This window comes from Botrytis byssoidea (genome assembly GCF_014898295.1).
Source record: "Botrytis byssoidea strain MUCL 94 chromosome Unknown BBYS_018, whole genome shotgun sequence".
NCBI lineage: Eukaryota > Fungi > Ascomycota > Leotiomycetes > Helotiales > Sclerotiniaceae > Botrytis > Botrytis byssoidea.
In genome coordinates, this window is record NW_024065859.1 from 468,328 (window position 1) to 491,028 (window position 22,701).

At 44.2% G+C, this 22,701-nt stretch overlaps 8 protein-coding genes across 8 annotated transcripts; 7 read left to right on the top strand and 1 right to left on the bottom strand.

The window, feature by feature from the left end:
* Positions 1-605: 605 nt before the first annotated feature.
* EAE97_008509 (uncharacterized protein) lies at positions 606-1,311 on the top strand (the record flags this gene model as incomplete). Its single annotated transcript, XM_038879024.1, has 2 exons — positions 606-884; positions 994-1,311. 2 exons carry the CDS (start codon positions 606-608, stop codon positions 1,309-1,311), a joined length of 597 nt encoding a protein of 198 aa, XP_038730106.1.
* A 628-nt stretch (positions 1,312-1,939) lies between these two features.
* On the top strand, positions 1,940-3,903 carry EAE97_008510 (uncharacterized protein; the record flags this gene model as incomplete). Its single annotated transcript, XM_038879025.1, has 4 exons — positions 1,940-2,818; positions 2,872-3,187; positions 3,240-3,280; positions 3,421-3,903. The coding sequence occupies 4 exons, from the start codon at positions 1,940-1,942 to the stop codon at positions 3,901-3,903; spliced, it is 1,719 nt and encodes a 572-aa protein (XP_038730107.1).
* A 438-nt stretch (positions 3,904-4,341) lies between these two features.
* EAE97_008511 (uncharacterized protein) lies at positions 4,342-5,675 on the top strand (the record flags this gene model as incomplete). The annotated part of the gene is made up of 2 exons (XM_038879026.1): positions 4,342-4,941; positions 5,019-5,675. 2 exons carry the CDS (start codon positions 4,342-4,344, stop codon positions 5,673-5,675), a joined length of 1,257 nt encoding a protein of 418 aa, XP_038730108.1.
* Positions 5,676-6,298: 623 nt separating this feature from the next.
* EAE97_008512 (uncharacterized protein) lies at positions 6,299-8,380 on the top strand (the record flags this gene model as incomplete). Its single annotated transcript, XM_038879027.1, has 1 exon — positions 6,299-8,380. The coding sequence occupies one exon, from the start codon at positions 6,299-6,301 to the stop codon at positions 8,378-8,380; it is 2,082 nt and encodes a 693-aa protein (XP_038730109.1).
* A 639-nt stretch (positions 8,381-9,019) lies between these two features.
* On the top strand, positions 9,020-10,276 carry EAE97_008513 (uncharacterized protein; the record flags this gene model as incomplete). Its single annotated transcript, XM_038879028.1, has 1 exon — positions 9,020-10,276. One exon carries the CDS (start codon positions 9,020-9,022, stop codon positions 10,274-10,276), a length of 1,257 nt encoding a protein of 418 aa, XP_038730110.1.
* A 580-nt stretch (positions 10,277-10,856) lies between these two features.
* Positions 10,857-12,887, top strand: EAE97_008514 (uncharacterized protein; the record flags this gene model as incomplete). The annotated part of the gene is made up of 2 exons (XM_038879029.1): positions 10,857-11,315; positions 11,435-12,887. The coding sequence occupies 2 exons, from the start codon at positions 10,857-10,859 to the stop codon at positions 12,395-12,397; spliced, it is 1,422 nt and encodes a 473-aa protein (XP_038730111.1). The 3' UTR covers positions 12,398-12,887.
* Positions 12,888-13,472: 585 nt separating this feature from the next.
* On the bottom strand, positions 13,473-16,430 carry EAE97_008515 (uncharacterized protein; the record flags this gene model as incomplete). Its single annotated transcript, XM_038879030.1, has 1 exon — positions 13,473-16,430. One exon carries the CDS (start codon positions 16,428-16,430, stop codon positions 13,473-13,475), a length of 2,958 nt encoding a protein of 985 aa, XP_038730112.1.
* A 3,485-nt stretch (positions 16,431-19,915) lies between these two features.
* Positions 19,916-20,901, top strand: EAE97_008516 (uncharacterized protein; the record flags this gene model as incomplete). Its single annotated transcript, XM_038879031.1, has 4 exons — positions 19,916-20,138; positions 20,193-20,356; positions 20,412-20,646; positions 20,699-20,901. The coding sequence occupies 4 exons, from the start codon at positions 19,916-19,918 to the stop codon at positions 20,899-20,901; spliced, it is 825 nt and encodes a 274-aa protein (XP_038730113.1).
* Positions 20,902-22,701: the final 1,800 nt, after the last annotated feature.

Here is a 22,701-nt window from a genome sequence, read left to right on the forward strand (position 1 = left end):
TATACTTATATCTCAAACATTTATGTGAACATTTCCAGAAATGGAATCCATTGAAGCTAAAAGTGATCCAATGGTTGTGATAAAGATATAAACAAGAGAACCTACAGATGTTGAAACTTGGAATGTCAGTTATTAGAATGAGTTCGATTATTATTTTGATGAACAGGTATGTTTCATGGTTCTTTCTTTGAGTGTATACCTACGCAAGATCAAAATCCCGGGCTGACTTCGGGTCATTCCATAACCTTAGACGAACAATCAACTAAAGCCACACTTGCTGTGTCATAACATTTAAAGTACCCAATTTATAATTTGTGATGTACATCGATGCTCTCTAAAGTTCCATCTGGGTAGGTAGCACCAAGTTGCTCTGGATTTTGTCTGGTCATAGATAATTATTTTAGCCAAGAGAATCAGCTATTCCGCTATCAGCTCCGATACGATCAATATCTCCGCAGATCCACTCGAGCTTCCTTTATTGCTCGGTTTAGCTCAAAATCCCTAACCAGCAACTCATCCCACCATTCGGCACATTGCAGACACACTCCAAACTTTCGACCTCTCCCTTTTTTAATATCTGAAGCGCAAAGCATTCAATTCTCACAATGTCTGATCAAACAGTCAACATCCCACAACTTCTCATCATAATCCTAGTCGGAGCGTTCGCAGTGCGATATTTATTCTTCTCCGGGTCCAATAATGGCTCCTCGGGTTCGAATCGCAATAGCGCAAGTAATGTTCGGGCACGAGAGGCAGATGTAGAGCGTATACAACAGATGTTTCCACAGGTGTCGAGGAGGAGTATTATGTGGGATTTGCAGCGGAATGGGGGAAACGTAGTGGCTACCACGGAGCGGATATTGAGTGGGAGAGGCTTAGAAGTTGTGAGTATTGCTATATCTTTGCTTTGTTTTGAATGTTTTGCGGCAAACTTTATATTTAATACATATTCTTCTCATCTAACCTGATATACATTTGCTAATATCATGCAAGCCTCCTCAATCTTTTCAACCACCGCTCCCAGCACCCGCCGCCGCCTCTTCAACATCAATCCAAACTTCTAAGCCCACCCAACCAGATTTAATAACACGATACAATCTGAAAGCGAAACTAGCAGAAGAACAAGCGGAAAAACGAGAAGCTGAAGAGCGAGAATCGAAACAGAAGCAAGGAGGGGGTGCAGCTTGGAGTTCTAATAAAAATGAAAGACAAGCGCTTTTGCAGAAGAGGAGAGAGGAGATGATTTTAGCGGCAAGGAGGAAAATGGAAGCAAGAGTTGCGAAGGAGGTTGAGCAAGGTGGGAGTGGGTAGATTAAAATGGGATGGGATGGTGGCGTTCTGAAAGGATATTGAGATGGGAGGGGGGGATGGGAGGAGAGAAGAGATGATGGATGTGTGCATGGTAATGTACAACTTCTGTATAGCGTGTTCATAATGACCTTGATAGTGGAGTTGATTCATAAAGTCTCAAAATTAAAGCAGATGTTTACCATTCAATTATGGCCAGTGCCAGATAGTTCTTGAATGCTTGACTTTCTAGGATTAATCTACCCTAATTTGGAGACGATAAGTCCTAAATTGGGTGTTAATGTATGTTTCTATGTAATCCCAATTTGGGATACAGAACTGAACCGTTGTCAAAGGGAGAAGGTACCTGCCCAGTGAGTTTACGGTTATTGTCGCCCAACTATGAACTGTATTGACGCACCTGCCAAAGACGGTTGATGGATGTAGTCTAAATCCAAAAAAGTATCCACGACTTGCGTTCTTGTATTTTTTAAGAGGTTGATCTCCCTCATCATTGCAAATCAATACAGTTTGCTTCTCCCCCATTTGTCCACCCTATTACAGATGTTCCTATATCCTTTATATCTGTTATACATCATTTAATGGCACATGCTCGAGTTTGAATATCGGTAATCGTATGGCGCAAAGCGTCATGAGACGTCCAAGTCTCCGTCGATTTAAACAAAGCACGGATGGGTCATCATCTCCTCCTGCAAATTCTTCTTGTACACCCCCTTCCAGTTTCCGTGGCTCGTCGTATTTTACTTCAAAGGTAGTCAAGCGGGCAAAGAAGACAAGCGAAGATTCGCCAAACTATTCATCTCCCTTATCTTTCTGGACTAAGCGGAATTCTCCAGAAATCGAGGAGAGTCCCCACGGATCCACTATTGTAAACAACCCTGGTTCTACTGTAGAATCAAAGTCTCCAAGGAAAGACGTCCAAGACTGGAACATTACTAGGCTTTTTGATCCAATTCCCAGTGATTCGATTAATCAGACCCCAGTACAAGGCCCATCTCATAGCAACTCGGATTGGAATGAACCGATAAATTTCGATACCAGACCAATTGTTCCACAACAAGGAATTGACCCACCTCGACCCGCCCGTGAAGGTTATGAATGGGTATGGTTTCCAGCAGGATACTGGGCTGAGCGCGAGCTACCAGCAGGGCTCAGCATAACGAATCCAGAAGGACTTAGAAGTGGTAAAACCTATTTCTTTTCAAGAGCTGGTGAAAGTACGAGCAATGACTCTGAGGGATCCACATCGCCAAAAGGCTCTCGAAGATTTTGGGGTAGCTTCTCTTCCAGGGTTGTCAAACAGTATTCAGGGCAATCGTTCAAGGGATCCATAAACTCCGCTATATCTTCAAGTAAAAGTGAAAGATTTTTGAATACCTTACAATCGATATCACCAACCCATTCTCGGAACGGTTCTCCCTCGGTTGAATCCGAAGGGCTTTGTGGCAAGACAAAACGCAACACACCTTTAAGACTCCATCTTGCAGTACCCTTCAGTAGAAAGAAAAAGGTCACATAAAATGATAACCTTCCTTTTGATACGGTTCGCTAACATCCACACAGAAGCCCGACACGCCATCTGTTGCGTCTTCACGAGTTACACCATCTAGTCCTCAAACTGCACGGGTTCTCGAGGGTGCCATTGGCTATTTCGATACATACGGAGAGCAGCCAAACGCTACATCGTCATCCTCAAATGCATCAATGGGATCGAAGCCTCGGTGGAGATTTGGAACCCTTCCGTGGCATCGGAGGCTATCTGACAACTCAATGTCAGCCTCTAGCTCCATATGCGATCTATTGGCCGGAAAAACTCCAATGGGAACACCAAGATCCGATCAACGTTATGTTGGAGCAGCAGGAAAATCATACGTGAAAGGTAACTGATACACTGTGGAGTAATATTTCAATCTCGATTCTGACATCTCTAGTTGAAATATCGGAACCTGATGCACCTACTTTTCTTCCGTCTGTAAGTGTACTTGTTAGGAATATCTCCAGATGAAGTGATTCGCGACCCCAATAGTCATCACACGCATTCCATCCATTCAAAATTATAACCTTTCAGGCTTGACCAGACGATGCAGAATGTTAGTTAACAACACAATCTAGGAAGCTCAACGAGTCGACACACCGCTGTGGTCCCCCAAGCGAGACCCCCGGCGTGGCTTTCTTTCAAACATGTTTCCATACGAGAGTGAGCAAAAGGTACCAGAGAAACACTGTAGTGGCACGGCGAGACAGCGACGTGATACAAACCGCTCGACTTTACGACACTTGTTAAAAACGCCAACGCTGTTCACCCCAACTAGTCGTCATGGGTCACCAGAATCCGAAAGGCACTCCAAATCGAGACCTTCAACACCCATTAGATCTTCTGTGTCGCAACACTTTTCCAAAGCCCATGCCTTTGAACTCAATGTTCCTGATCATTTACCTAACAGTCCCCTATGCCCTGCAAATCCTATGCATCCGAGCAAAGGTCAAGCAGTATGTCCAATGCATGGTCGCAATAGAACTCAGAGTCACTCGCCTAGTTTTAGTCGAAGTAGAACGCCTGATATCGAGATAAGAGTAATATCAGATCAAGAGTGAAAAGGGACGATTCTGAGATGGGTTGCTGGATAGAGTTCGAGAGGAGCTTGTAGACTAATAATAGATATTGATTAGGTACTGTAGTCACTAAATTGATCAAAGGTCTACTGTATACTTTTTCGTTTCCCTCTTGTTGATAGTAGTTCTGGAATAAAAAGTTGTCAATATTTATGAATGACTATATTTCAATCTGTATCATCATATACCTTCTGTATTTGTAAATTTCGTGATATCATTGATGATACAATGAAAAGGGTGAACTTTAAGCAACCGAGAAATTTCAATTCGTCTGTGGCTGAACTCGGCAACCGTATTTTATTTTGGCTCACTCGCGACAAGCTGCAATAGCTCACCTTCCAGCAATCTTGCTTCTTCTTTAATCCCGAAAACAAAAACTCAAGGCAATCACATCTTTTGACATCGATTGAATTGATCATCATGTCTGCTTCCGATCAAGATCCTTTACTTCTCCTGCGACAATCGATAGCCTCAGAAAGTCCTTGCATACCCACTACCACAGAAGACGCAGCATCCTCAGTAGACCTGAGTCTGGCAACAGCAACCTACCTCCACTTTACCTCACCCCTCCAAGTATCAATTCCATTCACGACTGCCACACGTTTCATTTCCTCGGACAAACCTGTAAATCTTCGCAGCATCTATTTCGCATGGCAGCAACGCGAACTAGCAATCCCAGAATACAATGCATCATCAACGACATTGAGCGCGCAATTGGCGGCAGAGGGCGGCGCTGGTGGTGAAATCCAAAATTTGTCATTTGTAGAACGTTTGGATCTTATTACGTGGTTGGAGGGCGCGTCGGATGAATCGCAATATATTAAGCCTTTAGCTTCAGATACGTCAAATGCGACAGCCTCGGCGCAGGTTGCTTCTGGGGCGGCTGGGGGGATAGCACCAGTCACCAGTGGTATGGGAGGTAGACAGGGAAAGAATGTTGATCCTAGGCTAGCAGAGATCTACAATGGGGAAAGGCGGATGGGAGATAGGAATAGTGTATTGAGGGGGATTAAACCTACGGTATGTGCTTGTTATTATATGTTAATCTTCACAAGAATTAGGATTTGTGAGATTGAGAACTGACTTATTGAATTTAGGATTTCTCTCATGTCCGCAAACTCGCATCTCCATTCCTCTCACGCAAAGCTGCACACGCTGCCGCACAAAATCTAGCAAACAACCCAGCACTCGCTCATAACCTCAAACCTGTCCGCCGTCCAGATCCCATCATACTTTTGTCTCCATCCGCGTCTTCTATTCTTCGCATGTCTAATATCAAATCGTTCCTCGAAGGTGGTGCATTCATTCCTCCCGATTCAGCAAGCTCTACCTCCAGTTCCTCGGCTTCAATTCTACATATCTCACGTTTCATACCTTCCATAGATCCTGCGCGACCAATCCGTTTCATTATCGTTGATACACCAGAGCAATTCAAGCCGGAGTATTGGTCAAGAGTCGTAGCGGTCTTTACTACTGGTCAAGTTTGGCAATTCAAGAACTATAAATGGCCACAGCCTACAGATTTATTCAGGAACACCCTAGGCTTGTTCGTAGGATTCAGAGGAGAAAGTCTACCGGATACTGTGAAGGGATGGGGAAGTGGAGTTCTGGCTTCGCAAGTCGAAAGGTGGGCTCCACAAGCAGGTCCAGCTAGTAGATGGAGGGATAAGGAAGTCGTGGAGAATATTTGGAAGGCAATTGAGGCGAATATGAAGGCTAAAGGATGGAGACGGGATTCTGGTCCAGTCATTTGAGATGGACTGACTGAAGCCATGGGACAGAAAGTTGTACTAACGAGCGGTTTAATGCGAATAAATAAAATCGGCGTTCAGGAGTTATTTCTAGTTAATTTGGGAAGAAGAGTATTATGAGAATCACTGAACCGTGATGATGGAGAAGTTGTGCTACATTTCACATACCTAGGTAGTCTATGAGAGGCGTAGAGGTTATGAGATTTGATCAATCGAAGGACAACCAAATGAACTTGAATCAGCAAGAAGCTGAATTCGACTTTGTACTATACAGAAATATTAGAGGTGAATATAAAGAACTCTTGAATCTAGAACTTGTATAAAGAAATTCCACTAGTAACTATGCAATTTAAATGTCTCGCTTCACTTCATACGTTTCATACATTTTTGGAAAATTTTCGAATTAGGGATTAGCTTTCTCGAATTTTAAAGTTCTCGGACAGAATGGTCCTTCCCTTCCATTCCCTAGATTCCTAACTCCGCGTCATAAGTTTTATACGAAAACAACTCAACATTCGACATATATTTTATTCTCAGATACAAGTAACTGTTCAGGAACATCGAATTATCGTTCATAATACTCCCGGGATACAATGTAATACTCCTTACTAAAGGAACACTCCACGATGATGGTGTTCTCGGGAATTCTCAAATCAACCAACCAAAACACTTCTCATCCCTCAGCCACAGTCACCCTGGATTCAACATCACAACAACCTGCAACTACTTCTGATGAAAGAAGCAAGAGTACCTCACCTAAAGTGTCAGCGACAGCGGCATCTTTGACTACGGATCCAGTGAGAAGCCCGTATATCCGAACGAAAGAAAACCTTCTACCCCTAGATGCCGAAATACCCGATCTCCGCGAGTTAAACCACAGCCTTGAAGCGCTTGCGGCTATCTTCCCCGATGTTCAAGTCGAGGTGTTCCGCGAGATGCTTTCGAGCTTCGAAGAAGAATCTAGATTGGCTGTCGTGACGGAAGCTTTGCTTAAACATAAGATGAAATATGTGCGGGGACGATATAGGGTCGCGTCGAAGGAGAAGGAAAAAGAAAAAGCTGATGGCAATGAAGATGAAACAAAGCTACAGGACTCAAAGGGGATTGTACCCGTGGAAGAGAAATTTAGGTCTGAAGGATATAAGAAGGCTGTAAAGACAGTTGCATATCATGAATTTAAGGGTCTGCCGCGGTCGACAATCAATGCAGTATTGGCGGAACGCAACCATTCTTATACTTTGGCTCGACCCACACTTGTCGATTTATCTTCGAAGTCTTGGCGATTTTCTATATCATCATTCTTCTCTCGTCGAAAACCCCTGACGGCAGTGGAAGCAGGGCACCACCCTCTTGTGGTCTGGCAGTCGTCTGGACAAGGGTCTATAATGCCAACTATCAAGACTACGGGATCACCGGAACTGGACAAAGAATTATTTGATTCTCTCATTACACCTTTACAGGAACGAGCATTATTGGAACGAGAGGAGAAAGATCATGCCCTAGCACTCGAGATAAATAACCACGAAGCGGAAGAGCAGGAAGCTTTGCATGATTGTGAATGTTGTTATACCGCATATGCATTTGAGGAACTCTCTGCTTGTGATATCGGAGGCCATTTTATATGTTTTCAATGTATCAGACATGCAGGTAACGAAGCCATTTTCGGACAAGGATGGCAGAGGAACATTGATCTCAATGGTGGAACCTTAAGGTGCCTCGCGGCCATGGCGGGTGAGTGCACAGGATGTATTCCACAGGAGCAGGTGCGACGAGCCTTCTTAGAAGATAAAGGTGAAGAGATTCTACGGAAACTAGACGAACGTCTAATCGAAGACAGTCTTTTGAAAACCGGACTACCACTTATTCGTTGCCCATTCTGCAATTATGCTGAGATTGATGAGTTATATCTCCCAGAAGCTCAACAATCGTGGCGCTTGAAACGACTTGGTCCATCTTCTATCTATACTATTTTAATTGTGGTTTTGGGCGTTGGCATGATACCCTTCCTTTTACCTTTTTGCATTCTTTTTTCTTTCCTATTTTTATGTCTTTCCTCAAAACGCACATTTGGCGACTATGCTATCGATCAATTCCAAGAATCTGTTATTCGTTTGCGTAGGAAGCAACATGGTCTTAAATTCGTCTGTCAAAATCAACGATGTGGAAGATCTTCCTGTATTTCATGTTCGAAAGCATGGAACGATATTCATATCTGTCACGAGTCTTCTTTGCTTGCTTTAAGAACGCAAGTCGAACTTGCGATGTCCTTAGCGATCAAGCGAACTTGCCCACGTTGCAATACGTCATTTGTGAAGTCTTCGGGCTGTAACAAATTAACATGTGTTTGCGGTTATCAAATGTGTTATGTTTGTCGCAAGGACATTGGATCTGGAGAGGGATATCGACATTTCTGTGAACACTTTCGACCAAATGGTGGGAGACGTTGTACTGAGTGCTCGAAATGCGATCTATATCGATGTGAGGATGATGAGGTTGTGGTTAAAAAGGCCAAAGAAAAAGCAGAGAGAGAATGGATGGACAAGGAAGGTGGAGGAATAGGTGGTGATGAGAAGGTTCGAAAAGTGCTAGAGCAGAAATGGAAAAGAGGGAGAGGTGTTACTTGGTGGGAGGGTGAGGGGTGGTGGCAATGGAATTTGCCGAATAGTGAACAAATACTTGATAGTTTGGTTGAAGGTGTTATTGAATGATTACTGGACATAGGAGGCTATGATTTTTTTGGGAACACGGGTATCGGTGGGTAATTCAATATTGGGATAGGCATGGGAATGGGGGAAATAGGATAAGGATATGTTGAAACGGAGCGAGGGGGAGTTTTGGGGGACTCCGATTAGCGAGTGATATTGATTCCTAAGATAATGAGTAGTGTAGTACAGAATGGATAAGATCATGATTGAAATCACAATTGAGTTCAAGTGGGATTTAAGTGGGGAAATTGAATTGTGAGAGAAATATTAAAAACTCTGAAAATGTAATTGGCTGACTATTGCTTGCTTGCTTGCTTTGCCTTTGAGCATGTGATATAGAGTTGAATTCCCCATGGGGATACAGTCTTGGCGATCAAGCTCTTCAAATGCATTCGCTTTGGGGATATCTATTCTAATATCAATAAGAGAAGGTAATATATACTGAAAGAGATTCCGGTGTTTAATTTGAAGTTTATTATGATATTTAATATAGAAGCTAAGACGAATCAACTCATTCCACGCCTCTGCTAACAAATACAGAATCAGCCTTATTGGAATAAGTCCGTGCATGCAAGGCTAGCCACCAAACATCATCTCAGCCTTCACCCAAAGAGAACCCACTCTCACTACCTAGGTACAAACATGTCTCCAAGTAGAGAAGCCACACCACCACCACAGGAAGGGTTCGCACTCCTCACCTCCACTCATCGCGACATTGTCGAAGCAAGTGCCTTCAATACCTACGGCACGCGCTTCGCAACCGGTTCCGCAGACGGCAAAATCAAAGTCTACAATCGCCATCACGACGGTTCGTGGATGCAATGCGATACATGGGGCGCGCATAACGGCGGTGAAGTTCTACAATTACAATGGTTGCCTCCTACTATCCATCCGAATCTCATCGCATCTATTGGTACCGATGGACGGTTTAAGCTGTGGGTTGAGGATCCTACGTTGGCGCCCAATAAGGGACGCAGATTTAACTCCCATAATAATCGGCCCGTGTGGGAAACACGATCGCATACTCGCGCGCCGTTTTTGAGTTTCTCGATTAAACGTCATGCGGAGAGTAGACATACCTATATTGCGTTGGTGGATCGTGATGCGCAATTGATTATCTATGAGAATGAAGAGCCGGAGAACATGACGGCGTGGACAGAACTCGATCGGGTGAATGTGTGTGAGAAGCCTGCGAGGGGAGAGGAGGTTAGTTTCAAGGTGGCCTTTGATCCGAATCTGGAGCCGTGTTATAGAGCTATTCGAGAGGGGGTCCCGAGAGATGCGCTGGGATTGGTCGTCGCAAGTATGAATAAAGCGAGTATTTGGCGCACGAAGGAAATATCGCATACGGTTAGTCTGGGGAGTGCGAGTACGAAGGAACTTTATTTGGCGGCAGAGTTGAGGGGGCACAGGGGCTTGGTCAGGGATGTGACGTGGGCGGCGGGGAACATTAGGGGCTGGGATGAGGTGGCTACGGCGTGTAAGGATGGGGTTGTGAGAGTTTTCCGGGTGGTGACTGGTAGGGAGGGTGAGGGGTTGGAGGGCAGAAGTAGTGATTTCGAGAAGGTACCGGAAAAAATAGTTGCGCGAAATTCGGCGCAAATGACAATTGAAAATGGAGCAAAACCCGCCCCTTCTGGTATTGGTGCAGGACTAGCAGGTCAAAAAACGAATCGAAGTCGACAGCAAGAAGCTCAAGGTAGAGATGGAGCGGTAATTCATGCCGTGAAGGAGATTTCTAGGTTAGAAGCAGATCGAGCGCCAGTTTGGAAGGTAGAATTTGACGCCGATGGGCAATTATTGGGGTCTACAGGGGATGATGGAAAATTGATGATGTGGAGAAGAGAACCGACTGGTCTTTGGAGTAGAAGCGCAGAATTGGCGATGAATAGAGCGTGATCATTATCGTGATCTCGGTCAAAAGGGAAATTGATGGAGAAATTTTTTTTTTATTCACGTGGAGTATCAATGGGGTATCAATGGAGTCTGGGGATTATTCAGAAAGATACCGTAGGCTTGGGGTGAGGAGTTCAGGGCGTTTTGATGAGTGGGTTGAGTCTAGGTGTTTGTGGTAGTGGAGATATAGAATACATATCAGGATGGCTTTAACATCTTTAAACAATCCATGGATATCAATTTCATGCACATTTCGACTATTTCAACTCACCTCTTATCTAACTCCTTAAATACCTCGCGTAGATCCTTTTACCCATTCTTAATCCGCAATAGATAAATCCCGTTGAAGCGGCATGCAGCTCAACCCCACTAGCTTCGTCATCTATTCCCCTCAGCCCTGTCCCCCCACAATTTATGCGATATGAACTCGTGTCTTCTCAGCCTTGCACAAGGCTCTCCAAATAAAAATAAAAACCACATCTCCCATCCATCTCCCATCGCATGTCCAATTCCTTTTTCCCCGCTCACATCTCCTCCAAACCATCCAATTAGAAATGCACCCCATCTCCCCCTCCCACTCATCATGAAAAGCACATCTCCCACGCGCACGCGCTCCTCGCTCTCCCTCCCCGAATCTCTCTTCCACCTCTCCCTCACCATCCTCTGTCTCTCCCTCCTCCTCAAAACCCTCTCGCGCGAAAATGGCGAACCCCTCATCGCATCGCTCGCCTTCAGCGGCCTCGCATTTTCCGCTACCTACAGCATGATTCGTTGGCTGGGCCCAACGTTCATGAAAGCAGGACTCAAGGGAAAAGATATGTCGAAGCGCGATAAGAAGGAGATTCCGGAAACGATGGGCGCGGTCTGCGCGGTGGTTTATTTGTTGATTATTATTGTGTTTATCCCGTTTCCGTTTTATAAGGATATTGTGGCGGCGACGAGTGGTGGTGGGAATAGGGATGTGGTTAGGGAAGGGGGTCTGAAGGATTTCGGCATGGATGTGGAGAATGGGAGGTTTTTGCATAGGTTTCCGCATAGTAAGGTGAGCATTATCGATTGCATGGTGGGAGGAGGTTTTTTGGTCCGAGAGATGGGAATCATTTGGCTTCTGTTTTAGATTGGGCGGGAAAATCAATGATCAAAGTACTAACTGAAAAATAGCTAGCATCCTATCTCTCCGCGGTCCTCTCCCTCCAATCTGTCGTCATCCTTGGAATCGGCGACGACCTCTTCGATATCCGCTGGCGCCACAAATTTTTCATTCCCGCCGTTGCCTCCATCCCCATCCTAATCGTCTACTTTGTCGATTTCGGCGTCACCCAAATCGTCATCCCCATCCCCCTACAACCCTATCTCGGCGAGCTCTTCCAACTCGGTCCTCTCTACTACATCTACATGGCGTCCATTGCCATTTTCTGCCCCAACAGCATTAACATCCTCGCCGGCATCAACGGCATTGAAGTTTCCCAATCCCTCATCATCGCCTTCCTCCTCGTCCTAAACGACACCCTGTATCTCCTAACCCCCTACCCCCACCCCGCAACCGACTCCCATCTCTTCTCCCTCTACATGCTCCTCCCCTTCATCGGCGTCTCCCTCGCCCTACTCTCCCACAACTGGTACCCCTCCTCCGTCTTCGTCGGCGACACCTACTGCTATTTCGCCGGCATGGTCTTCGCCATCTGCGGCATCCTCGGCCACTTCTCCAAAACCCTGCTCCTCCTGCTCATCCCCCAAACCTTCAACTTTCTCTACAGCGTCCCCCAACTCTTCCACCTCATCCCCTGTCCCCGCCACCGTCTCCCCTACTACAACCCGAAAACAAATCTCCTCGAACCCTCCACCACCCCATGGCCTAGCCCTCCAAAAAAACATCAACTCCTCCTCCTCTCTCTCCTGCATAAATTCTACCTCATCGATCTCAGATTCAATAGCGAAGGCGACATCATAGAAAGTAGTAATTTCACTCTCTTGAATCTATGGCTTGTGTGGTTTGGCCCGCGCAGAGAAGATCGATTGGCCATGGAGATCTTGGGTATGCAGATGGTGTGTGGATTGATCGGGTTGTTTGTTCGACATCGCTTGGCCTTGTTAATCTTCAAGAGTGATAATTTGAGTGTGTAGATTTTGGGGAGATGTGTTGGTTTATGGGAAAGGAAGAGAAAGAGTTGAAAAGATAAGAGAAAAGGGAAATTGGGTATATATTGAACTCCAAGATTCTGAGCGTATGTATGTATGTATGTATGTATAGATGTACTCATATGGATATAGATAGACATTTACAATTTTTACAACATTACAAGACAACACCACTTGCCTATCCACGTCATCAAATAATACATTCATCATTTCAAAAGCCTCAAAGCCTCCAGCCTCCGGCCTCCAAGAAGAGAGATGTTGAAAGTTTTAATTTTTTTTCAATTAAAAAAATACGAGTGATTTAATCACTTCACTGCGTCGAGGTCTGTTTCCTCGCACGATCCGAGCACCACAAAGCTCATCAATGTTTATCCATCAATCTTCACCATTTCGAAACCCCATGTCATGCATGTCATCCCATTCCTCCATCTTATCCCAGACATCCCCTATCATGAATATATCCATTTCAAAAGGATCGTGTCATAAGACCATCTCAAGAACGAGTAGCATCCATACATAGCATTCGTCCCACTCACACCCAACCCTATCCACCCGCCCATCCATCCAAAAGCAAGCCATAAAAAAAGACAAGACAGGAGTGATTGCAACTCGCTTCTCAGAATTCTTTTCCACAAATCCGATCAGCCCATCCACACAAAATCATCGTCAATCATCATCAACAAAGAAGCTACTCGTACAACAAAGTTTAGGTATGGTAGGGAAGGTATTTTGTTTTGCCATTGCCTGATGCAAAAAGAGAAAAAAAAAAGAGTCCATTTTCCCGAACGAACAAAAGTAGTGATCAACTGTGATCAAGATGTAGAACAAAAAGAAAGAATTGAATAATCGAAGTAATTAAAACTTCTAAGACTCCACCCCAATGTATTACGCCAGCTACGCCCCTGAACCTTATAATAAGATCATAATCCGGACCCCATTTTGAACCCAAACCAAATGATACCGTCCACCGGTCCCAAACTTCCATCAGCTGAAGCCTCACGCCGAAGTAAAAGGACAGATGAGGCAATAAGACGCCTAAAGCGATATCTAAAACTGTATGTTACAATGCGCCATTCGAGTGTTGAGGGGGCATATTTTTGGGGGATGGTGAAATCTTGAGCGTATCAACAAGACCATGGTCGACTTTCTTGTTCCCGTCAACTGCAACAGTTTTGCTGTCAAGAAGAGCCCCTATGGAATTAATTTCGTCAACAGTCGAAAGTGTTGACTTGGGAACTGCTGGTGATATTGTAGGACTGCTTCCTACAGAAGCCTTGCGCCCACCTGAACCATTGGCGCTCTGGTTCTTATGTCGAGCGGTATAATCTTTGATTGACATTTTTTTCCTAGCAGGACTCGGATTGACAGGATTTACAGAAGGGTATGATGGGAATTGAGTTGTGCCATATGGCGAGATCGCTGACGAGGGTACTGCGGAAGCTGGTGTGAGTGTGCCTGGAGTTCCGGACAGGTTAGGTGTTGTAAATGTTTGTGTTGGAGGCATTCGTACGTGCAGTTCAGGTGATTTGTGTGAATATCCATTGGTGGATTGTCCAGTCCAAGAAGGAGGTTTCATGGTCTGCCCGGTAATGAGTATTGGACCATCTGTATGGTAATCGCCAGAATTGGACGTGAAGTCGGCCGACGGAGTCGATGAAGAAATACTAGCATTTCGGACCCTAGTATCAGTGGGTGACTGAGTAGTTGATCGATCTTCCTGGATTGGTGAGTCAATATCCATTGCCATTGTAGGCGAAGAGAGATTTTGGAGACCTCCGTTCATCAGTCCTGCAGCAACATTTGTCCGCTGCCGCTCCTCATTCTTAAATAACTCCTGAGCCTTTTCCTGTACTTTGAATCTTTTCATAAGCAAACGCCTCGAAAGTGGTAAGACAGGCCTCTTTGGTATCAACTTTGTTTTCTGCTCGTACCACGCATCTTTGTCCGGGCTCGTTTGTGTTGATGAATCTGCATATACGACGTTCGGGGTTATTGAATTTTGGCGTGATCGGAAGCCCTCTGATTCATCTGATCGAGAGCCACTCGAATCATCGCGAGATCGAATGGGTTTCGGAGAGGCTACAACTCTTGAAGATGTCGCGCTGAGAGGTGACCCCGATTGTCGGCGCGATGTGCTGGCGTCGACATACTGACGAGATCGGGATCCATTAGATTTTGCGTGAGCCGACTGTGAAACGGCAGTGCGTGATGCGACTGATTTCTGTCGGGGTTTAGGGTTTGTCTGTGATGCCGTAGCAGTCACCGGGGAATTTACATTCGAACCATCCGATGGTCTCTTTTTCTTCCGTGGCGGTTCCTGTTCCTGTTCCAATTGCTTGAATTTTTCTTCCAACAATAACAACTTTCTCTTCTCTCGTTTCGTCTCTGTCAAAACTGCATCGGCTTCAGGGCCATGTATTGGTGTGGGATCACGACTGTGAGGTTTGCTACGCCCGGAGCCAGAAATGGAACGGCTATCGTCGTCGCCATTTGTCTCTGGCTGACCTTCGCTAGCGGCTCGACTATTGGTGGCGTGGCCTGTACTTGTGGGAGAGACGTGATGCTTGGGCTTGCGACCCTTCTTTGATTTCACCCCATTTACACCATTGGATGGCTGTTGATGCTGACCATGCACTCTGCCGTAGTAATCGCGGTGAAATCGTACAAAGGCGCACTCTTTGCCGGCATTGCAAGCACAACCTCCGTGATCCGATAACACCAGATTGATCGAATGCGACACACTTTGGTATTCGGCTTCGGTGATATCAGGTAGCCTATCGTCGTCATCGCCATCAAGATGGAGGGCACGGTCTAGTCTTGACTTGTCAACGAATTTGAAGTCCCACGGTAATGTAATCTGCTCGTTTGGAGCCAGGGCGCTGTCGAGGGTCAAGTAGAAATGATACTCGCTTGTATTGGCAACAATATATGTTTCCAAGTTTGCGTTCGCCCGACAGCTTCGTCGAATGTATCGGCACTGGGATCCTCCTTTTCTTGTATCAATATACAAGGGTAATCCGGGAATGAAAAAGGTAAGAGGGCGTGGATGAGGACACTCTTCCCACCCATTGTCTGGGTTCTTATGATAGTCCGATTGAAAACCGACATGGCCATTCATCTCTCCAATTGGTTTGTTCGCCGGGGTTTTCGTGGTCGTGACGAGAGATTTCCATTGGACATTCGTATTGTTGATGTGAGCAGTCTTGACATCAACGTGCAACTTTGGGAATTGGTGCGGATCAAGTCGCATCTCGGTTTTTTGAACAACATCGTCGAATTTTTTGCCGACATCTTCTTCGAACAGCTTACCTTCTTTGATCCACAGAGCTAATTTGCTCGTGACAGATAGATCGACCAATGTATTTGTATTAATCTCTTGTGATTGAACATCATAGAGCGAGTGGAAAATGACGGAGAGGGAATGAATTTCGAAATTATCTGGCAGGATTCCTGCTGTGTGGTTAGGGCTTGGAGGATGGTTATGATTTCGTTTGGTAGCTTGAGAGCTAACGGAATGATGCGACCGGTGGCCTTTCGCTCTTTTTTGTGTATGAGCGACGAGAGAGCCGGCATTCTCGTGGCCCTCTTGGTCATTGAAACCATGATTTTCAGAGGACTTGACGGTCTTCTTTTTGTGGCTTTTTGATGCCGGCCTTCTATTTTTTTTGTCATTGTTATCATGGGTAGGTTTACTCTGTCGATATTGCGATCTTTCGTTCGCATGTGGACCGAGATCTCGTGGTGAGCAATCAACACAAGAATGAGCGAAGTCTGGCCTCAACACATCTACAGAGCGGTCGTAATAGCAATCGATATGCTGCCACGTTGAGCAATCTTCGCAATATATCGTGTTTCCATCGTCTTCACAATTGTTGCAGATGCATTTGATGGTGTAATCTTCGTCCGCCAACTCGGTAGCGGGTTGAATATCGTGGGTAAGGGCCTCAACAGAAGTGAGGAAGACAGGCTTAGTCTGGGTCGCATTCTGCGTCGAGATTGATAGGGACCTTTCTGTCATAATCTAGGAGCCTTTGGGTGGCTATTCGAGTGAGAGGATCAAGGTGCGTTCACTGATTCCAAGACCTGAGTCGCATGACGAAGACGACCACGACTCGAAGCAATTAATTATCGCAGAGCGAAAACGACACTCAATTTTGATGATCTCTTTCATCCGCTATTGAATTAAACATGTGAGTCTTCTTCTTGGCTTCCTTCCACGTATGCCAACAATGTAAGAATCGATCAAGAGGAAGAAGGGTGAGTCGAGAGGGCAGGATAGATCGACAATGGTAGTGCGGTTGGAAAGGGTGTGGCCTGTTAGAAGATAGTATCTGCGAGTCTCGTGGATTGAAATGTATGTTCTGCAATTGAAACCGTGTTCCCAAATGAAAGGGTTTTCAAGTCCCAGAGTGGAGGCGATGGGGACGAAGAGACAGGGCCTTTTGGAAAAGATGATCTCGAAAGGACAAAGACGATTCAACCGAGTTTGCGCTTTGGAATGTTTACGCGTTGTGGTAAGATAATCGAATGGAGGAAAGGGAAGGATAATAGATTTGTTGAGGTATCCTATTTGTAATGACGAGAATACATGAATTCGAGAAGAGGTTGTGAGGGTAGAAGGGAGAGTGAGCCTGTATCTGTGGTAGAAAATGGTAAGTGAGAGGGGAGAATTTGGTTGGGTGAGTGGCCCATTGCGAAGAGCGAACTCAGAAAGTTAGGAAGGAACCAAAAAAGCAGCTAATCCTGAGAGTATCTAAAATGCCTTGCCGCTTCAAGATTAGTAGTGAGAACGCGAGGAACGCTAGTGTCGAAGTAGATCCGGGAGGAGGAATTCCCAAAATGAATCCAATGCTGCTTTTGGTTAGTGTAGATATGAAAGAAGGGACGGTACTTGGAGGGGGAGAGAGAGAGAGATTATGTTGTATGTGTGTGTATATATGTGTATGTGTGAGAGTGAGTTGAATGAGTTGAGTGGAAGAGAGAGAGAGAGAGAAAGGGCATAGGAAAAAAAACAGGCAAAAAATGAAAATAAAAATAAAAAATTAGAAAATTAGAAAATTAAGAAAATAAAAAACAGTTAATAAGTCAAATGGTTGGTGAAATAGCAAAGGAACCCTTTGAGAGATTGATTGGTATAGTATAGTATGGTATGGTATTGTGTTGTGTTGTGTTGTGTTGTATTGTATTGTATTGTATTGAATTGAATTGAATTGAATTGATTGTATTGCTTGTATTACACCTAAGTAAATTGTAAACATCTTCATCTTGATGACCTAGTACTTTTCTTGATTTTCCCTTTCTCCCAATGTTTGCTTGTTATATTTGGAGGGAGAGGAGGGGATGAGATAAGAAGGAACAAATGGGAAATGAGGGAGGAAGAGTCAAGTGAAGTGAGAGAGAGGTAGGTAATCATTATCATAATCATAATAAGGTTGTGCGTGATAAAAGCTGAGTATTGAAACGAGTGAAGTGGACAGGGGGGTGAGAGGGGGAGGGGAGGGGAGGGGAGGGATAATAGGTAATAAATAAAATATAAAAAATATAAAAAATATATTCATGAACCAACCATAAATAGTCAAACAGATAAATCAATCAATCAATCAATCAATCAATAAATCAATACATAATAAATGAATTGGAGTAAAATTGTTCACATAATGAGATGTGAACTATTAAAGATTCGGGAAAAGAATGGAAATATAAGAATTGCGGCTGTGCGCACACGTAGAATTATTAGTGATTTGATTAGGATACCAAAGATGGAATATAGTTTTGAATTTGGGTTTGGGTTTGGCTTGGGCTTTGGTGAGATGTCGATATAGAGGTAGATATGAAGATTCCGAGGTACGAGTAGGTTGACGAAAGTACCTGAGGTGAAAGGTGGGAGGATATGGATATGTACAGAGCAGAGTACAATCAATGGAAGATTTATTAGGTACCTACGCGTGGTGGGAAAAGATCGAAAATTTGAATTGAGAGAAATAAAAAGAAATAAAAGCGAGGCGCCCGTGTAGGAAGATGATGATGGATGGATGATTGATCTCTTTAAAGTGGCAAGTTATTTCTGATTGGCTGTAACTTATAACTTATTGGGATGGATTATGGTATGGATAATGAGAGTTGCAGTTGCTTCAGCTAGACTCGAAGAGGATTGTACGTATCTGCGTATCTAGTACATTGTAGGGAAAGTCGTCTTGTGTAAATCGCTTTGGAAAAGAGTCTGTCATGTCCGGGTGTTCTCATTGTCTACTCTGTACGGAGGATGTGGAATTTGGCGCTTCACTTTGAACAAGAAACCGACCATCCGTTCGCTCAGATATGACAAATTAATAATAATGACCTTGAATCACATCAGGATACTGGTACAGGGCCTATATAGTATATTCAGCTCAGAGAAAGAAAGGATTGTCGATGAGATTGAGCTTGTGCTTGTATACAACCACTTACTACCATTTACTACCACTCATTACTCCTACTTCCTACCACTTCCTACCAACCAGTCAACGTGCCATACGGGGAAATCTCTCAAGCTGCACAATGCGTGCTATGTGCATAATGCAGTGAGCCCGCCCAAGTGAAGTGAGTCAATTTCCCATGTATCATTCTGGTCCTATCCTATGAGAATCTTCTGTCCGATGGACAATACAGTATCCTGTAATAAAGACAAGGGGTCCAAGTTTCAAGTGTCCTTTCATGGATTTGGATAAGATGCAATACAAGGCTATTCCCAGGTTTCCCAGGTCGTGCAATATAAATCGAGCACAGTGCATTGCCTAGGGAGTTCTGGTGACAAAACCAGCGTATCATAGAGGAGAAAATAATGATAGACTCGAACTTCCCCCCTTTTGATAAGAGCGATAAAGGTAAAGCGAGAAAAGTGGTTGGGGAAAGCGTCTCGTAAAAAGTAACAATCAAAACAAGTGCGCGCAGGTGGCTACTGCATTCTTTTTATATGCTTTGCTCGTCAAAAAAGAATGGAGATGGCAGCCATACACAATCTTGCTTTCTAAGGTTGCCTTCACAATCCTTCTAGTTGAGTTTAGCACGGTGATGCTACGTGCTAACGTCTCCGAGAATACATGACCTCCAAAGTTCGCAAGTCAATTGGTACTTGGAATTGACTGGACCTAACTTTAAACTGGCCGGACTCTTCCAATGACCTAAACATCGAATGAAAGCACGATGGTCACGTGACATGTCTCAAATATCACCATTGTAGATGCGTGAAGTTTTCTCAGCGAAGAGGATTTGCAAAATTGGGAATACCTGCATATTCGTACAACTCGATCTTAATTACGAAAATGCTTGTTTATTCACATCAAGTCCCTCCCAATTCTTTCAATGAATGCCAACAAATCGGTCCCCACTAAAAGGGGTTTGGGGAAAATGCAGGGGTCAATATACCATATCCGAGATGTCAACAATCCAATTGCTTTCTCGTGTTTTTATCAAGAGTCTCACATACGGAGGATCGCATGAGTTTACCTATCAACTAACGACAAGATGTCCAGCTACTTTTCTCGGATGACCTCATATCATCCATATCAACCTCTCGATATCAATCTTTCTGGAAAGTATGTGGAAAATAGTTTCAGTCCAACCATCCTCATTACCACCTTTGGAACAACGTGGGCTTTGGTGCTCGGCGCAACACTTTTTGCGGTGAGGAAATTTTATCCTAGACTCAGTATAAAGGATCAAGGACTTGTTCTATGGTTTATCTTGAGTAAGCTCAACTTGCGATTCTCTTTCTCTGCAATGCAACCTAACATTTAAATAGCGGGGTCAATTCATATATTCTTTGAAGGATACTTCGTCTACAATCATGCACGAATGGCAAGCAGGACAGATTTCTTTGGTCAACTATGGAAGGAATATGCTTTATCCGATTCGAGATATATGTCCTCAGATTCATTCCTCTTGACCATAGAGACATGGACCGTCGTGCGTATGCCATTATCCGAATGCTGAATGTGTAGTACGCTAACGATATTGGCAGATACTCTGGGGACCGCTATCTTACCTCACAGCCATATACATCACCCAAAATTCACAATTTCGACACACCGTACAAGCACTTGTTTCAACGGGGGAACTGTATGGAAATTTGCTGTACCTTGGCACTAGTCTACTTGATGAGTACACCACTGGCAAACGATACTATCGACCGGAACCATTATACTTTTGGGTATACTTTGTATTAATGAACTCGATATGGTTGTTTGTTCCTGGCTGTAAGTACTGATCGCGATACCGACTCCATCATCGCTAACAATTCATGTTCAGTTGCCCTCTACGACAGTGTTATGGCCTCCGCAAGATCCTTCGAGTATTCAGATCCACCCTATGCAGCAAAACGCACCAGAAAAGCCAAAGATGATGGAGGTAAAAAAGAAAAGGAATATCGCAAAGTTCCTGCCTCTCAAGAATCCGATACACGGTCGAGAAGGGGAAAGGCTAAATCATACAACGACGATTATTCGGGCTAGATTCGATTGATAATAAATATCGGCGGCTGATATGCTGAAACGATGTTCCGCTACCTAGTCGATAACATCTGCCTCGCCACAATCGTTGAATATGATCTATCATACATCACACAGTCGTAGATCAAAAGGTTTCGGGGTTTGGGGAGGGTGGGAATATTTGGACTGGATTTCAGCAAACGCCGTTATGAACTTATGATACCCTTTATGATTAATGAGTATATATCTTGAGATGGGATTTGGAATTGGCCAATTTAAGCTACATTCAAATGTCAACTACGTATACTTGGTTCAGGGACTTTGTTTAAGAAATGTTACATTTTCGGTGGCATTCTACTTTGGATATCGACTTTATATTTAGAACAAAGTACTAGGTCAATAGGTATATGTGTTTGAGCCACTAAGAGTGTTTCGGATGACAGCAAGTCTTCTAAGTGCCGTCAAAAATTGTTCTAGAAATTCCAGAGATTACTAGGTACGTTGTACCGTCTTGGAGTACCATCAATGTCTTCAATTTCAATTTCAATTTCTATCTCCAATTTCCTATGGGCCGAACTACCGATACGCTTCTCGTAGATTTACCTAGTAATCAAAGCTAAATTAAGCTTACTTGTTTTCCGACCAGAGATGAGATATGATTGGTTGGCACTTTCATACTTTATGAAACGGGAATTATGTTTCCGGATGTGAAATGATATGTTGGTTGCATTTGAGCGTTTTTCCAAGGTGTAAGTGAAGTGAAGTGATGGCATTGTGAAGGGAATAATTTTCAGCTGATGCAGGTACCATCTGATTGATATATGAATGGAAAGACTCTTACGTAACCACCCCCCTCTCTCTCTGAGTCTCTGTTCCAGAAGGATTTGGGGAATGCAGAAATAAGATTAGGTGAGGGATTGGAATGTCTTGAGCTAGGTAGGATGCTGGTCACCCTGGGGAAAAGGGATCCCGAGGTTCATGAAAGAATATCTTTCGGATATGGATACCTCGATAGAGGTAGAGTATCCATGCCAATGATTTTTAGATGATAGGTAGAGGGGTTCTTTAATGAGGTTATTTCATGTGAGCGTGGGTCGGAGAGATAGACAGATACTAGATAGATGCTACTGCGCATGTGTACCTAGGTACGCAGAAAGTTTAATCTTGTTGTTCGGAAGGACTTCTCGACGGGGAAATTGACATAGAACAGATGAGTACGAGAGAATGCTGTTCAATGTTGAGGGGGGTTGAGGATTGAGGGTTGAGTTGAAACTTGATATCAGAACAATCTACCAACTACCAAAGATTTCATGATTCAAGCCCTCCCAAAATATCCCAAGCGATCAGATGGGATGGATCCCATACCGGTAGATGAGATTGTGTCTATGTATAGCCAGGTACCTGGGTAGGTAGGTATATATATATAAATATCTCTCTTGTAAGGGTGTCGATTCAGTCAAGTGGGAGACGGGGAGACTGGAAGTATCGTACCTGAATCGCGAAAGCCTTGATAATAAGGTATTCGGTCATTCATTCATTACTACCATCCATACTTACTATTACTATGAGTTTGATTGATCCCGTCGGGTTGAGCAAGACATCCAAAACATTTCAAGGTTGAATGAAACCTTTGGAGAGGAGCAACTTCATCAATTGCCCAACCGCTCATTCAAATTCGGATTCAATTGTGAAATTGGCTACTGATTCACAATTTCATAACTTCTTCACACCAGATTCATCATATTCTCTCATCTCTCATCCCCAATCTCCAATCCTCTCCGAATCTTCACATTGTCTTTCCCTCCCTCCCCCTCTCCCCCAAAA